The sequence below is a fragment of the Acomys russatus genome, chromosome 3, assembly GCF_903995435.1.
Source record: "Acomys russatus chromosome 3, mAcoRus1.1, whole genome shotgun sequence".
Lineage (NCBI taxonomy): Eukaryota > Metazoa > Chordata > Mammalia > Rodentia > Muridae > Acomys > Acomys russatus.
The window spans coordinates 81,613,732-81,629,249 of NC_067139.1; the positions used below are offsets into that span (position 1 = coordinate 81,613,732).

General features: G+C 54.8%; 3 protein-coding genes across 11 annotated transcripts in view; 1 reads left to right on the forward strand and 2 right to left on the reverse strand.

Moving 5' to 3' along the window:
* Positions 1-376: 376 nt before the first annotated feature.
* Znf219 (zinc finger protein 219) lies at positions 377-14,429 on the reverse strand. 9 transcript variants are annotated; one of them, XM_051143033.1, is made up of 5 exons: positions 14,224-14,429; positions 3,791-3,879; positions 2,098-3,526; positions 1,680-1,811; positions 377-1,448 (listed from the first exon to the last, which is right to left on the reverse strand). In XM_051143033.1, exons 2-5 carry the CDS (start codon positions 3,794-3,796, stop codon positions 835-837), a joined length of 2,181 nt encoding a protein of 726 aa, XP_050998990.1. In that variant the 5' UTR covers positions 3,797-3,879; positions 14,224-14,429; the 3' UTR covers positions 377-834. The 9 variants fall into 9 exon arrangements, with proteins under 9 accessions (XP_050998990.1, XP_050998995.1, XP_050998993.1 ...); XM_051143038.1 differs by lacking the exon at positions 14,224-14,429 and adding an exon at positions 13,902-14,055; XM_051143036.1 differs by lacking the exon at positions 14,224-14,429 and adding an exon at positions 13,281-13,410.
* Positions 11,015-13,285, forward strand: Tmem253 (transmembrane protein 253). The gene is made up of 6 exons (XM_051143041.1): positions 11,015-11,122; positions 11,496-11,606; positions 11,701-11,757; positions 12,207-12,317; positions 12,416-12,562; positions 12,884-13,285. The coding sequence occupies exons 1-6, from the start codon at positions 11,015-11,017 to the stop codon at positions 12,962-12,964; spliced, it is 615 nt and encodes a 204-aa protein (XP_050998998.1). The 3' UTR covers positions 12,965-13,285.
* LOC127187151 (olfactory receptor 5AU1) overlaps positions 13,499-15,518 on the reverse strand; it is a 28,399-nt gene continuing 26,379 nt past the window's right edge. The window contains 1 exon segment of the mRNA XM_051143363.1: positions 13,499-13,748. Coding sequence (XP_050999320.1) covers positions 13,499-13,748 — 250 coding nt within the window.

Below are 15,518 nucleotides of genomic sequence, written 5' to 3' on the forward strand. Positions count from 1 at the left end.
TCAGTAAACAAAACCAAGGCCAGGAAGTAACTGTTCTATCCCTCAGTGGCCAACACTGATAGTGCCTGAGTGTGGGAGAAACAGCCTCCTCCTCAGAGCCTCCGTGAACTCTCTGAAGTTCCTCCTCCATTCTTGAGGTCGGATGGCCCATCACAGCCCAATCGCTGTCTAGTGATGTCTTCAGGCCACAGTGCGCATGAGAACCCCTTGGGCTACTTGTTACGAATGCTGACTGTTAGGGACCGTGCAGAGTTACTGGATCTGAAGTCTGTGGGGGGATGGGGAGGGTGGTAAAGCAAAGTTCTGCATCCTTATCAAGCACCTTGAGAGTGAAGTGCCTAGGGAGAGCAAAGACACAGGTGGACACACACAGGGCCTTGTGCCTCAAGACACCTGTTTATTGGGGACATGACTCTTCAACAGGGATGACAGGAATCGTACCAAAAATAGCAACGTCTACAGGGCCCCTGACAGGCCTAGAAGGGTACAGTGCCCCCACCCCCACCCCTTATACAAAAATAAACTCTCATGCCTATGGACCAGCAGAAACTGGCAGAGTGGCTCCTCAACAGGAACACATCCTCTACCAGCCCTAGGACCCCGTTCTTTGACCCTCACCTCTGCCACTTCTAAGGCACTGTGACTCCCCTGGGCTGGGTGGGTATCGCTTGCCGACCCTCCTTCACCCACTGCCCACTTTTACCTCTTGGTCCACCTTGGGCTGGGATACGGGTCCCACACTGCTCCCTGCTGGCTGCTCTACCCAACTACCTCTAGCACTTCCCCGCTCCTGCGGGGTAAGCTTGCTAAGCTAATCACTCCTAAGAGGGCTTCCTACCGCTCTTGGCCCCCAAGACCTGCCTCTCCAGATCTAGACAGCCCTGGGCTGCCCTCCTCTTCTAGTGGAGGACTGGGAGGGGTCTCTCCTGATGGTGCTCGGACATAGGGTGGAGATGTGTCAGCTCGGGGCTGCCGGCGGCCCCGAGCCCTACGGCTGTGGTGTACTTGCAGATGCAAGGCCATGAGCTCAGGAGCTCCAGTGGCAAAAGGGCAGAAGAGGCAGCGGTGAAGGGCACCCCCTGACCCGGCCTCACCTCCCGGGCCCGCCCGTAAGGACAGGTCCAGGGGTTCGGCCTCACCACCTCGCCCGTTGCGCAGGGTCCTCCCAGGGCTGGCAGGCTTCCTGCGGGACCCTGGTCCGCTGCTGCTTGAAGGAGGCCGGGTATTTGCAGTGCCCTCTACCCAGGTGACGGAAGCCTGAGTTGACTTAGCTCCCGACTGCGCCTGCAGTGAGGCTGAGCCCCGCTGGGAAGGGGGCGGGGGTTCTGGAGGTGGTCCGGGACCTGCACTGCTCCTCTGCTCTCGATGGTGACGCTGAAGGTGATATTTGAGCGAGCCCGACTGGGTCCCTGCATAGTCGCAGTGTGGACACTTGTAGGGACGCTCACCTGGGAAGAGTGGGTAGAGTGAGTAGGTGGGTCACGGGGTCACTATCACTTGCACACCCACATTGGTATTTTGCTCAATATGCAAACTTCATCTCAAGGACCAGGGACAAATGCTGCCTCCCCACTAGGTGATTTAGATGATCTTTCCTGGCAGATCTGGAAGGTGCCCAGCATGTCCTCCAGCCTTTTCGTTGCTCCCAGACCCTCCCCCATGAGGAAGGCCTCCCTCACCTGTGTGCACTCGAAGATGCACTTTCAGGTGATGCGCCGAGCGGAAAGATTTTCCACAGAAGGGGCAGTCCTTGCCAGTGGCCCCTCGGCCGGCTTCGGATCGGGCCCCTCCAACCAGTAGCCCGTTTTCTTCTGCAACACGTTAAAAGGAAGTTATAGGGCATCCCTGCCTTGTCCATGTCAGGTACCCAATATACCCTCCATCCCCCGGGCACAAGAGGAAGGGGCTTTGACAGGAACATAGATTTGTCAATACCCTTAGGAAGCCACAAAGCTTCCAGCAGGGAAAAGGGGGGAAGGGAGGCCAGCAGCCCAAGAGAAATCAAAGACCGGTCCTCTGAAAAGGAAACCACAGGAGCGCTGGACAAAGTGTTGGGACCAAATGCAGGCAACCCGGAGAGGAAATAGCGTTACATACCTTGCGTGGCTGTAGATCTTGCCTGGGCCCCCATGGCAGGTGCAGACTGTCCTGACCCCTCACCTGGGTGGGGGTGCAGGGAAGTCAGAGAGCCCATCGACCTGCCTCGGGCCCAGCTGTCCTCTTCTGTCTCTCCGACTTCTTCTTCTTCCTCTGGCTCTTCTGTACGCTGTCGCCGAGCCCGGTTGGGAGGAGCTGAAGGCAGTGGGCGGAATCCTCCATAGCTCCGGCCACCTCCAGGGTCGGCACCCTCACCATTGGGCCGTACTTCCCCGGCTCGTACACTCAGGTAGCCTAAGAGGCTCGGGGGCTCTCGGCGCTCAGCCGGGGTGGGTGCTGGGGCCAGGAGAAGCGCAGGGCCCAGTGGCTCATAAGCCAGCAGGCTCAGGTCAGGAGGCTGAGGGGCCCTGGCAGGCACCGAGCCAGGCCCTGGGGTACGTAAAGGACCCAGCTTGCTGGTGTGCACCTTCATGTGGTTCTTAAGGAACCAGGGCTCCTTGAAGCAGCGGCCACATACAGGGCATGCATGATCAAAGGAGGCCTTGTGCTTACGCATGTGACCCTTGAGAAACCAGGACTGTGTAAAGCTCTGGCCGCACACCTGGCAACGGAACTCAGGTGGCGCAGGGGGCTCCTCCGGAGCTGCAGGAGTCGGGGCCGGGTTCACCTCACGTTCAGGCTCTGGCCTAGGTTCAGATTCAGGCTCAGGCTCAGGCTCAAGGGCAGATCTGGGTTCGGGCTGGGGTGGAGGCTGGGGTTCAGGCGTAGAAGTAGCCGCCAGGGGGCGCTCGGGAGCCCCGTGGGCCGTCAGACTGTGGTGTAGCAACTCCTCCTCCTGGCTGGAGCCAAAACTGCACAAACTGCATTTCCAGGGCCTGTGCAGGATATGCAGGTGGCGTTCTCGCTCCGCTGAGGTGCGAAACTTGCCTTTGCAGAAAGGGCAACGGAAGGCAGATGAAGAAGGAGCCTGAGGGCGCGCCAGGCCCTCTGTGGCAGGGCTAGACTGCATACCCCCTGAGCTTCTGGCTCTCCCCAGTCGGGCTTCACGTAGCAGGGCGCGTTCCTCCAACTCCAGCAACAGCCGTGCAGCAGGGCTGCGTGGACGCTCCGGCTGATGCGTTCGGAGATGTGAGCGCAGCAGAGCCCGCTGAGTTGCACGGTGGCCGCAATGTGGACACTGGAAGGCTTGGGCGCCCGGGTGGGCTCGCAAGTGCAAAGCCAGAATGGAATTGAATCGGAAGCGCTTTCCGCACACAGGACAAGGGAAGCGTCGTTCGCCTGTACGAGTCTCAGACCAGGCCACTGCTCCCATCCCAGGCGACCCGGCGCTCACACCTGGTCCGTTGGAGTAGCGCTGCAGATCCAGCTCGCCGTCGAAGGCTGGTGGGGAAGGCTCTAGGTGGCCGACCAGGATGCGGGGACGTGAGCCCTGTGGGGAAAGATGCACGTAGAGGAGAGGTGGAAAAGGCCGATCCGTAGAAAATGCAAAGGCATCAAGGGCACGGCGAACAGAAAGAAGAGAGTGTATGTAGGTTGGGTAGGGCCTGACCTGGGTACGCTAGCACCTCTCACCTCCAGTTGTGGGATGTGTGGAAGTTAGATACTGGGGCCAAGGTAGTAACATATGTGACCATAATAGGAAAAAAATAAATAAGTAGGCAGGAGAGAACGCCTTGGACAGAACTTCACTCACCTCCATGGACCCCGTTCACATTCTTTGGTTCTGAGGATTGGAAGGAGGAGGAAGAAAAGCTGCTAATGAAGGCAACAGGTGCGGAGGTGCTAAAAACAAGACAGAGTGATTGGAGGAAAGATGAGCCCTGGCTTTCAGCAGTAAAGTCATCCCACTTAGCAGCCTGTACTCTTAAAACCCATCCCGTCTTCCTGGTTGGATCTTGAGGTTAGACATGCTTGTTGTCCTCAAAACTTGCACCCCTTGATCTGCCAGCTTGCATGATAAAACTTCCTCCCCTAAAAGATGTCTTAAATGCCTAGTTCAGAGCCACCATAGACACACACACACACACACACACACGTGGGAGGCCATCATGGTATACCCCTCTCCCGCTCTCGTTGGGCTGTGCCACTGGATAAACAAATGTGGAGTGCTAGCCATCCTCCTGTTATCCAAGTGGTATCAGCTCCTCTCAGACCCAGGGCCAGTCAGCCAGAATCCCTCCAGGTTCCTCCTGCTGCCAGCACCCAGTCTTCTGGTCGCCGCTCCTCCCCCTCCCCCGCCTGGATTCCTGATCCATTCATTTCCATTCATTACAGAGACTCATTCATGCATGGGAGAGAAACACCTCCCCGCAGCAGAGTCTGGAGACAGAGGGGGAGGGGCATGAGGGAGAGCCAGCTACAGAGGCAACGAGGAGAGTTGGGGGAGGCGTGGAAGTTAAGGGGCACTACCAGCCTAGGGAAGGGGCTTAAAAACTGCACACCCCCATTTAGGTTTCACCCCGTTTCAAACCTTGGAGGCTGTGGTTTGATGGGGCATCTCAGCCCCTTTGTCCAGAGCTGTTCCGAAGCAGGCTTTCCTCCTCTCTGCAGGGGAGAGGCTTCCTCACACAAGAGGAGGATTACACTGGCTCTGAGCTCAAGAGGCTGGAGTGAGGGACGGGGGGCGGGGCCTTGCCATCTGCACAGATAGGGGATCCACACATGCTCTGGGCAGGAAGGGGTTAAAATTCTCCATCTAAAATTCCCTAGCCCTGACAAGTGCTGCACCGGGCTGGGAAGAAGAGAGCCGAGGAAGAGGAAGGTGATGGGAGGTTTTTCCCGGTATTTAACTGCTGACAAGGGCATGGAATGTGGGCTTCGGTGGATGGCCATCCAACCTACCTTCCTCCTTTCACATAGCACCGTATCTTGTTCAGACTAGGTGAACTTGGGCCTAGCTTTTTTTTTTCTAACCTCAGACATCATATTTACAATGTGAATTATGAAACTGAAAAGGGTTTCCAAGAAAGAAGAGGAGGACTCAAGCATTACTTTACTTACAAATGTTTAATTGGAGAGAACTAGGCCAGGAGTGAGCCCTGCTTATCAGAGCAAAGAAAAGATTGGGGGGGGGGGGTGTCTAAAGTTTAATTTTCAACATTGAGTGGATGTGACAAGACTGAACGGGCAGACGCCTGACACATGCAGAGTCTCACTTTTGAGAGCATTAACAGATACACTAACAAAATGTCCTGCCCAAGCAGCACCACTAGACAACCACTGACAGTTAATGTGTTTCTGTGGATCCAAATTCAGGCACCTATTCCTGTCCTAGGTAATCCTCCAAATAAACCCTTCACTGGGGCCTCAGAATAGAACTGTAGAGTACAAGGCTATTGTAAGCTTTTCTCTTACAGCCTTCGGTGACTCACTTCATCTCTCAGTTTACCTTCTGTGAAATGAGTTATACTAAATTTATATTTGTAGTCCCTGGGGACTCTTCTGCGGGGGTGGGGGGGTGGTGACCACCAAAGAGATGTTAAAACAAATGGCCATTCCTTCAGTACCATGGAGAGTGCAATGGGCTACTAGAGAGGCCACTTTGGCTACCTCAGTATCACAGATAAGGGCTAGGAAGTGCTAGAGAGGCCACATAGGCCATTTTAGAACCAGAGAACCCAGAAACTAATGGATTAAAAACTGAAGGAAGAGCCAGGCATGGTGGTGGCACACATCTTTAATTCCAGCACTCGAGAGGCAGAGGCAGGTGGATCTCTGTGAGTTCGAGGACAGACTGGTCTACAGAGTTAGTTCTAGGACAGCCAGGGCTACACCCAGAGAAACCCTGTCTCAAAAGACCATTAAAAACAACAACAACAACAAACAAACAAACAAACAAAAAACTGAAGAAAAAAAAAGAACCCTATTTGCAAACTATGGAAGGCTATCAGAGAAACTATGAGGAATTACTTTAGCCTTTGGATGTCATTGAAAATAGAATAGGAAATACACATACCTAGAAAAGCTTTAGAAAATTTACAGAATGCCATAACAGTTACAGTCTGTACATCCTGGAATGAGTTACTGAGGCATCATCGTATTTGAGTCCATCACATTCTGTTGCTTTCCTGGGGATTCCCGGAACATCCTGGTGTACAGCCAATCTGGTATATTCAGAGGAAGCAGATGGCTGGGGGTGTGTGTGTGTGTGTGTGTGTGTGTGTGTGTGTGTATGAATACTGCATGGTCATAGCTGACTAACCTATGGGCACATACTCTGAGAAGATTCTAGGGCCTCTAAAATTGCCTGTTAAACGCCAAGCAAAATGTCTCATAGGAAAATGGCCTAATATCTGAGGCAAAAAGAGGAGAAACAAGGCAAGGCTTCCTCCCACACACAAGAAGAAATGCCACCCTTCTGCATGTGTCCAGGGTGGAAAGCAGTGACACGTATGAAGGCACAAACGGAAAGATGAACTTCTCCTCAGGGGAAGTTTCCCAGAAGGTGGCCTGAAATCAGTAAAAATCCACCGAGCCCTCCCAGGCCCAGTCAAGATGGCTTCCGCCATCTCCACATCAAACCAGGTGTCAGGCACCAGATCTCATAAACTGCTCTCAGTAGGGGAGAGAGACAACAGAGTAAGCCCGTGAGCTGGTCTGGAGCCTAAGTCAGACATGCATTGCCGGTGGACAATCCTCACATTTTTCTATCCTCAAGGCTTAAACACTACCCCTGAGCCTTGGCCGGAGAACTGCACTGACCTACTTTCCACACCCAGTGGGAATCAGGGGTTACCGTGCTCCTGTCTCTCTTTTGTAGGGATGCAGGACCAGCGTTACAAATCAGAAATATTTCCAAAGCAACAGGCCAATTACTTTTACATGCTAGGAGCGCTGGTGCAGAAGCGGGGTGGACCACCAAATCTTACAGGGGATGATAAAAGGGGTTACCGAAGAACCAGCTAAATAAAGGACCAAAAAGACTGCCCCTCCCACCCCAAATCTTGTCATTCAAAGACACTTTTTTAAGGTCCAGAGTTCAGTAGCAATGGATCAGGGTCTCTGGGGGCCTAGCAGTAATTAGGCCTCCGCCTCTGGTCATCCCTAACACATGATTTTTCCCCCTGTTGGCAATCTCCTCTCTCCTAAATCTGCTAACAAATATGAAGCACAGCACTAGATGAGATTAAACGGAAGGGGGGTTTATTAGACAGCTCAGATCAAGACCACCTGGAGAACATGACCATTCACTCTTATGGCCTCTCCACGGCTCTCGGAACCTCACTGCTCTGAGAGATGATGCTTCAGAAAATCCACACTGAACTGCACCTGGACCTTTTAAGTGTGAGTTCTTGTAAAAGGACTGGGGGGAGAGGCGGGGGCAAGAAATTGCAATCGTTGGCTCCCAAATAACTATAAAGAGGTGAGAGGGAGGTACAACACCTCCCCCCCCAAAACAGGCACGCGTGCGCGCACACACACACACACACACACACAATCTTAGCCTATATCCATGTTCTAGCATGTCCTAACTTGACCCCGATTCTGAAAGTTCTGAGGAGCCTGGGATTGGGGGGTAAGGAGGACATACATACAGCTTTTAAGTCCCTTTAACTGGAGCTGGCCCTGAAAGTCAGGATTAGTGCCTGTGTGTGCCTCCGTTCTCATGCTGGGAGGTGAGAAGGAGACCCCCCTCTGGGAAAATACCCTTCTCAAAAACTGGTAGGCAAGCAGAGCACGACCTGTGATCTCACACGAGGGACTCCACCAGCACACTCCACCCGCGGAAAACAGTCCAGGAGGATCATGGGGGCAGGGTTGGGAGATAGGGAGGCCAGAGCTCAAGCTACCCCGGGCCAGGAGAACAAAAGCGGAGAAACAGCCGCCTCCGCGGCTGCCGCGGGCCGAGCTCTTTGTGACACTTTGTTTGGGACACAGAGAAAAGCACCCCCATCCTCTCCCCTCCCCCCCCCGACCCGTGCCCTGCCTTGTCTCCGAGAGTTAGGGCTCCTTCCCCCACCCCCACTGGCTGCACCTGGGCTGGACTGGGGGCGCACCTCCACTACGCTCCCGGCTCTCCCAACACGCACCCCCAAGACCCCCGTGCACCCCAGGCCGCGGCGGCCGGCCTCACGGCCCCTACAAAGCCGCGCGCCCCCGCCCCGCGCCCCGGCCCTCCCCTCCGTGCGGGGCTCCCGGCTCTCCCACCTGGCCCCCTTCCCCGGGCACCCCCCCAACTCTCACGCCGGCCCCGCCGCCCCCATCCCGCCCCCCGAAGCTGCGGGCGAAGTTTGCCGGGGCCGCGCGGCGCCCCTCCCCCGCCCCCGCCCCCTGCACCTGCTCCGCGCGCGCCCCCTCCGGGAGGGGCGGGGAGGGCGGCGGCGGGGGGGCGCGGGGGGAGCGGCTACTCACGAGCCCCGGCGGGCGGCGGCGCGGGCGGCGGCGGCGGCGGGCCGGCGGCGCGGGCGTCAGCGTTACGTGGGGCCGGGGGAGATGCGCCGGGCCCCGGCCCCCCCGCCCCCGGCCCGGCCCCCGCCCCTCCCCGGCCCTCCGCCCCCGGCCCGGCCCGCATTGTGTGCGGCGGGAGGCGGCCCGGCCATTAGCATGCGGGGGGCGGCGCGGCGGGCTGCGCGCTCGGGCTCCGTGGCCGGGGACCCCTGAAGCGGCAAGAGGCGGCCGCCAGGGGGTGCGGGCCTTGGGGGGTCCGGGGGGTGTCGCGCGAGGAGGAGGGGGCGGGGGTGGGGCGCGCAGACCGTTCCTCGAGGGGACTGGAGGAGATTGTGAAAGGTCATCTTGTCCTTCCCCCAGCCTCCAAGCAGGCTGCCCCTCCCACCCTAGACCCGGACATACCAGGGAAGGAGTTGGCTCTGCCGCTGCTTCTGCCCCAACATGCACAGGCTCGGGAAGTTCTTCCTGGGGTTTTATCTCAAAGCCTCTCCCTTACAATTTGTCTCTCTTTTGGGAGAGGAGGAGGGGCGATTATAGAGATAGTTAATGTCTGCCGTACAAGAAACATTATTAAAGTTACTCTTCCGCCTTTGCAGTTCTTGATAAACACTTCTCGCTCCGGCTTCACGAATCCTATTTTCCATTCTTTGAGACACTTTAATGGCTCTTCAACGCAACAATATTTACTGAATGCTTACTGAGCACCGGCGCTGTGCTCAACACTGGGGGGGGGGGGGGGGCGGATGCAGGGAGGAGTGGGGGATGTGATACTTTCTCTTTACTCGATTATAGCCCAAACAGTAGCTGCACACTCCTCAGTGGCATACTCAGATTTAGTCAATATTTACTCGATGCTTGTTCAAGTATTTAGCAGCATGAGATCTTTCCAGTAATCCTCTAATATAAGCTCCCATTTACAGGTAAGGAAAAGGACGACTTGCAAATCCAGGCATCGCCTGGAAAGGCCTGCATCTCAACCTTGTCATTAAATAAAGTCAACTCTCTTAATGATTGGAAAGAGAGGAACCAGACACCAACAGCTATCTGGTTCCCTTTAAACTGCAATTCCCGTGCCCAGGAAATCAGCATGGATACAGTGCTCCAATGATGTTGGCTCAACAGTGAGTAGGGCAGAAGTGGCTCGTGAGAAGAGGCACTTTCCTTCCCTTTCTGTTGGGCCTCAAAGTCCCAGGGATCGCCTGGCTCAGTTTCTTTTATTTTCAGTAGTTATAAATAGTAATAGCCACCTCCTTATGTGGTGTGTCCTGGGCTAAACTAATCCGTATGCATTTTCTCTTCGTGCTCAAGGCCACCCCGAGACTGGTGCTGTTAATTTCCCTTTAAAGTTACAGAAAGACATCAAGCAACTTGACTGAGGTCAGACAGACAGATCAGGGACACAAACAAGCACAGGTAGTGTCACCTCCAGACCTCTAAAGTATACACTCAGCCCGGCGGGCACTCTTTCTGAAGTGCAGAAATGAGTTCTCGCCATAGCTTGTGAGCAAGCCCTGTGGTGAACGGACAGCCAGCGCATCTGACCACACAGACCTGCTCAGCTTCATCAGTGGCCCTGTGCTCACAACACTGGAATCAACTACCCTTCGGGGGGGGGCATATTGTTGTTAATTCTGTTTACCAGGGAATAAAATGAAGCTCACGTAAATAAAATAACGTTACAATAAGGTAGCCAACGTCACCAGCCTGGAAAAGTGGCACAACTGAGATTCTCCAAGCTACAGGGCTTTCCCTCCATTTAATCAGTCAAAGTCCAATTCAAAGGGGGCGAGGGTGAGGGGCGGGGAGTGAGGGGGAGAATCCTTCAAGGAAGAAAGGAGAAAGGGCTGGAGATTTAGCTCAGTGGCAGATGCTTGCTTAGCACTCACAAAGCCCTGGGATGGATCCCCAGGGCCACTCTTAGAAAAAGAGGTGAGGAAGAGGAAGACACTGCCCTGAAAAGCTAGGTGACTGCAGACTGGTCTGGAAGTAGGGTTCTCGCGGGGCAATCCTGACAGTAACACAGAATTTGAGGGGGGAGCCAAAGAAGAAAGGCTGAATGGAAACAAGAGGAGACTTGAGGTCTAGGCTGATTTTGTTCATAGGGATGCAGTAAGTGAACCCGAGGAAAATGGGTAGAAATAGGGCGACAGTAAGTGGAAATCCTGAGGCAGGCCTGGGTGGCTTATGGCCTGAACTGAGGCCGATGTCTACAGGAGGCCACTCCCTGGCTCTTCAGGCCCTCGCTGTGACCTTTGCCCCACCACACCTCAGCTCTGACAGACTATGTGCCAGGTAAAAGATTGTCTGCTCTGGGCTACCAGGCCGCTAAGACATACTGTGTCTCAGCGGAGTTCCAATCCATTGGAGAGACTGCTTCAGACTGGGTAGGTGTAAGGTTCCGGGCCTCCACTCTGACGTGGGAGTGGGCAGAGGGGTAAATGAAGGATGTTGCTTGCACCCTTTCCCCAAAAGGTCCCGTAATGAAATTTTTCCAATCCAGGAAGCAACGCTCTTATAGTCAAGGGAACAAATGGATCGAAATGCTGATCAGCCAAGACAGGAGGGACCCAGTGTTCGTCTGGAAAAGCTACAGCACTGGGCAAGACACAGGCAAAGCGGAAGCCTACTGGTGCTGGCGGTGAGGCCAAGTTGCCCTGCCTCAGGTGTCGGCTGATGGCACCAGTTCAGCTCTACCAATGTTCAGGGATCCTGTACCGTGTGCCAGAAACTGTGCTGGGAGGGGGGGGGGAACAAAGCAAAAGCCATCATTTCCAAGTGGCTTGCCTTTTTACCTTTGGGGGAAACACAGGGGTACGGAAACTACAAAATGAGGCAGAAGGGGGAAAAAATGGAGTCTACTTTTTAAATCTCACTCTTTTAGCTGCCCTAGGAATACTTACTCCCTCTGCCTTACATTTACCCCAAGCACTGGTGTCTAAAAGATGAAAACATCGTGAAAAGGAAAGAAACTCTCTGACAGTCCCCTCTAACTGCCACACTCTGGCCTCCAGGTGAGCCAGCTATGGCTGGCAATAGCCATGGTACCCTTCGCTGTCTCCACTGCCTGCTTCATCCCTGCTTGTCACATGGCCACAACACTGCCACTTTGGCCCGGAGCTTCGGTAAGACCCACCATAAGGGAAGATGGAAAGGAAGGGCCTGCGAGCCCCTCTCTAATGAAACTAGGGTTCACAATTTGCCATGCTCGCCATTTAGGGTCTCCTCACTGGGGTTATCACCCTTGAGCTCCGGAGAGCACCTCGCATCTGGAAGGTGAGCCAAGGGAGTGCAGGCCTGTCCTCCCACTTCTCTCTCTCACGCACCCCTCAAAACAAAGACATTTATCCCTGTCTGAAGCAAGTGAGAACGTTTGAGGATGAATGATCCTATTTGAAGGAAGGAAAATAGGAGCAGAATTGTGTGTGTGTGTGTGCGCGCGCGTGTGTTTGCGCGTGGTGCTGGGGATTGAACCTAGAGCCATACGCACAACAGGCAGACACTACTCCTGACCTATAGCTCCAGATCTCTTCTCCCCCCCCCCCACCAGTAAGTTAGCCAGGGTGGTCTTCTGTAGCCCAGTCAGGCCTTGGAACTTTTGATCCTCCTGCCTCAGCCTCCCCCGTCTGAGTTTTGTCTCCAGCTAGGTTGTAGGTAGAGTCTGAGCTTGGGATGAAGTGAGTCAGTCCCCTAGGCTGGTGGGGGCTGAGCTGGCTCACTGGTAGGTACGGGCCATGATGTTATCCAACACCTTCAACCTGCTTTTGGGATTCATCTCGGTGGTGACAGAGGTGACGAAGACAGCCTTGGGGCATGCCTCTTCTGACCCCTCCCAGGTACTGGTGAAGGAGGAGAAAGGAGCAGGGGAGGGAGAAAGGGCAGAAGAGAATAGGGACTGTACCCACAAAAGCACCCTCACCCTGCTACCTTGCAGTTGACAGGGTTGCTGGTGCTAGAACTCAGTGCCGAGGCCTTCACCCTTGGGGGAGTGCTGGCCTCAACGTACGCCCTGTTCTTGCTGAGCCAGAGGAAGCCAGGATGCTTCAAGACGTCAAGTCTGCACTACCAGGAGCTACAGGAGGTAGTGGGTGCTGAGAGGCAGACACGACGCTGCTAGCTTCCAGCTTATTTGTCTCCTGGCTGTCCTAGTCTGCGCCACTTGCCAGTAGTGGGGCGGTACAGAAACGAAGGGTTGAAACTGATTGGCTTTCTGGCACCCCTAATGATGGTTGTGAAGGAAATGGGTATCTAAAGATGCATTGGGGCTATACACCCGCGTGCGTAAACATTAAGAAGCTGCTGTGATGTATTATTGGAAAGACCGGGAAATCTGGGAGGGGGTCTCCTTCTACCTGGGGTCTCTCCTTTCTTGACCCTAAAATTTGCTCCCATCTGTTTTCAGGGCCTCTCTGAGGTGGAGGAGGTTTCTGGTTTGGAGGACGGTCCCACGGTGGCTAGCACAGGAAATAGAACAGATGAGTGAGTGGGCAAGACAGGTGCCACTGTACGCCTACGCCAAGGGGGCTTTCGCCAGCCACTTCTGCATCGTGCCCCTCCCTCGGACTGTAACTGGACTCCCCTAAGATGTGCATGAAGCCCGGAGGAGTGCCCTCAGTTTCCCCTCAAGCCAGGCCCGTTTCTCTTCTCTTCCCCACTGGAGGAAGAGAGTATCTGACGAGTGACCTCCCTCACCTCACTCCTTCCAAGCTGCTTCTTCCCTTGCATTCTTCGCCTTCTTGCTCCCTGCCTCTCCATCCCAGCTTTAAATCTGCCTCGTCTCACTGTTTTCGTCTATTCACCTTTCACAATCTCATCCACTCCGAGCCCGGTTGCTGCACGGGCCAACCCAGAATCGGCGTCGGTTGTCTTCCAGGTCTCCCTTGGATCCGGGTCCTTGCCTAATTTACCAAAGACTACAAATCCCAGGATGCCCCGCTATACCCCGTGACCTACTGGAAAATAAAGAGCCTTCCCTCGGCGGCGGGGGCGCTGTGCATCTGCTGAGTGACGCGAGGCGCTAGGAGCAGGGCCTAGCCGAGTTTCCTCGGACGCGACCACTGGCCCCGCGTGCGGGGGAGGAGCAGGGAGGGCCGTCGCGCACAGGGGCGCCGCCACCGCGGCCAGGCAACCGCAGCGAGCTGTGGGTCTCCAGCGCTCTTGCCTGCAGCTGCTGATACAGGCAGAGGCTGGGGGCCGGCGCGTGGCCAAGCCGCGCTGGCCCAGGTGCTGCCGCCGCGCCCCTCGCTCGAGCGCCCAGGTTCAAAGTCCTGAGACTTGGAGCGCGCGCGAGAAGGGGGTTGGAGATGATGAGTCAGAGGCGCCGGCCCTCCTCGCCCCCTCCCCCCCGGGCCGGGCGCTGGAGAGGGCAGGCTGGCTGGCTGGCTGGGCAGGCGGCGGGGGGAGGGTGGGGGGGTACAGACCTAAGACTTTTCCCGCCTCTAGCAAGCACGCTGGTGGACCGAGCCCGCGTGGCCGCCACCCTTTCCAAGGCGGGAGCAAGACTGCGCAGGCTCAGTCTCTCGGCCGCCCCCGGCGGGCCTTTGATCCCTGCAGCGGCACGGTCGCTGGAGCTCTGCTTGCACTGAGCCCACACCACTTAATGACCTCTGCAAGTGTACAAAGATGACAGGCTCGGGCGGTTTCGGGGGGAAAAACCCAGAAAAACGGTGGATCCCAGTAACACCAGGGGGCAGCTTAGTAGCTGCTGAAAAGTAGAAATTGACCAGGCCTAAGAGAACTCACCCCAAATTCACATAGTGCCCGGGATGGGTGTTCGGCTCACATCATTTTTGTTCCCACTTGAGAAGGCTTCTTTCCCTAGAGAATGCTGCTTCTCCGGGCTCAGGCAAGCCCAGGTACCAGTAAAGCTAGAGCGCAGCCTGGCTGGCTTGCCCTGACATTGCAGTGGCGCCAGCTGCAGATCCTTTCTGTTTGTGACACCTTGGGAGTGGTAATAGTCGCCCTATGACAAAGTTACGTGTGAGTATTAGTGGGTGGAGACAGTTCTGGGATCAGGCTCTGGAATGGAGAGAACGCGGTCTGGGCCTCCTCCATTTCTTCTCTTCCCCCAATCAAACTGCAGGAAGTGTGAAGGGCTCCGAGAAAAGAATATTTTTCTTCAAAGTCAGGACTTAGTGGCCAACGAAGCTGCCCTTCAGCTTTTTCTGTTGTGATCAGAAACCTGGATGTTGCATTCTGGATCTTAAGAGAAGCTCAGCGACTCTGCAAATGGGTCTCTTAGCAATGTTCAGGGCCAAACACTCTGATTTTATTTGTCATTACTGCGTGTCCAGAATAACGGGCAAGGAGCTTTGCTCTTTGTAAATTATTAAGACTCCTAAGATGCTGAGGCTCACTTTTTTTCCCTTTTCTTTTCTTTTCTTAAAGACAGTCTCAGTGTGCACCTTTGGCTGCTTGGAACTTGCCATGTAGACCAGGCTGACCTTGACTTCCTTTTGCTCCACATGCTTTGTGAGTGCTGGAATTAAAGGCATGTGCCACCATGTCTGCCTGACAGAGCCTTACCATATGAGAGCCATTCTGTGTCACCATGAAGTTTGTCATCCTCCACCACCCCACCCCCCAGTGTGCAATAAGTATGAAGAATTGTCCGTGAATTCTGCAGCGCTCCTCCCCAAATACCTGCATGTTACCTTCCATCACAAGTCACTGGCCAAATTAAGTGAAAACGCTGCACACCGTTTCATGGGAAAGGTGATGTGGAGGATGAGGGGAGCGGAAATAACTTGAGGAAAATGTTGGGAATTTGTGGTGAATCTCGAATTGCTCAGTAGTTGGAAGTTGTCTTTTAGCGTGTGCCCGTTTCTACTTCATTATTTCAGTGAACTTCCGTGTGAAATTATTACTGGGAGAAATAACAATGCTGCTTATCAGAAAACCTAGATTCTGTATCTGTTGCTTAGGCACGTACAATCCATCTGAATTGTACTCCGTGCACATAGCCGAACATCTTATTTTTCCTGTTTATCTTACTGAGGCTAACAGAGTCACACAGGAAAAGAACTTTAAAGGTTGGG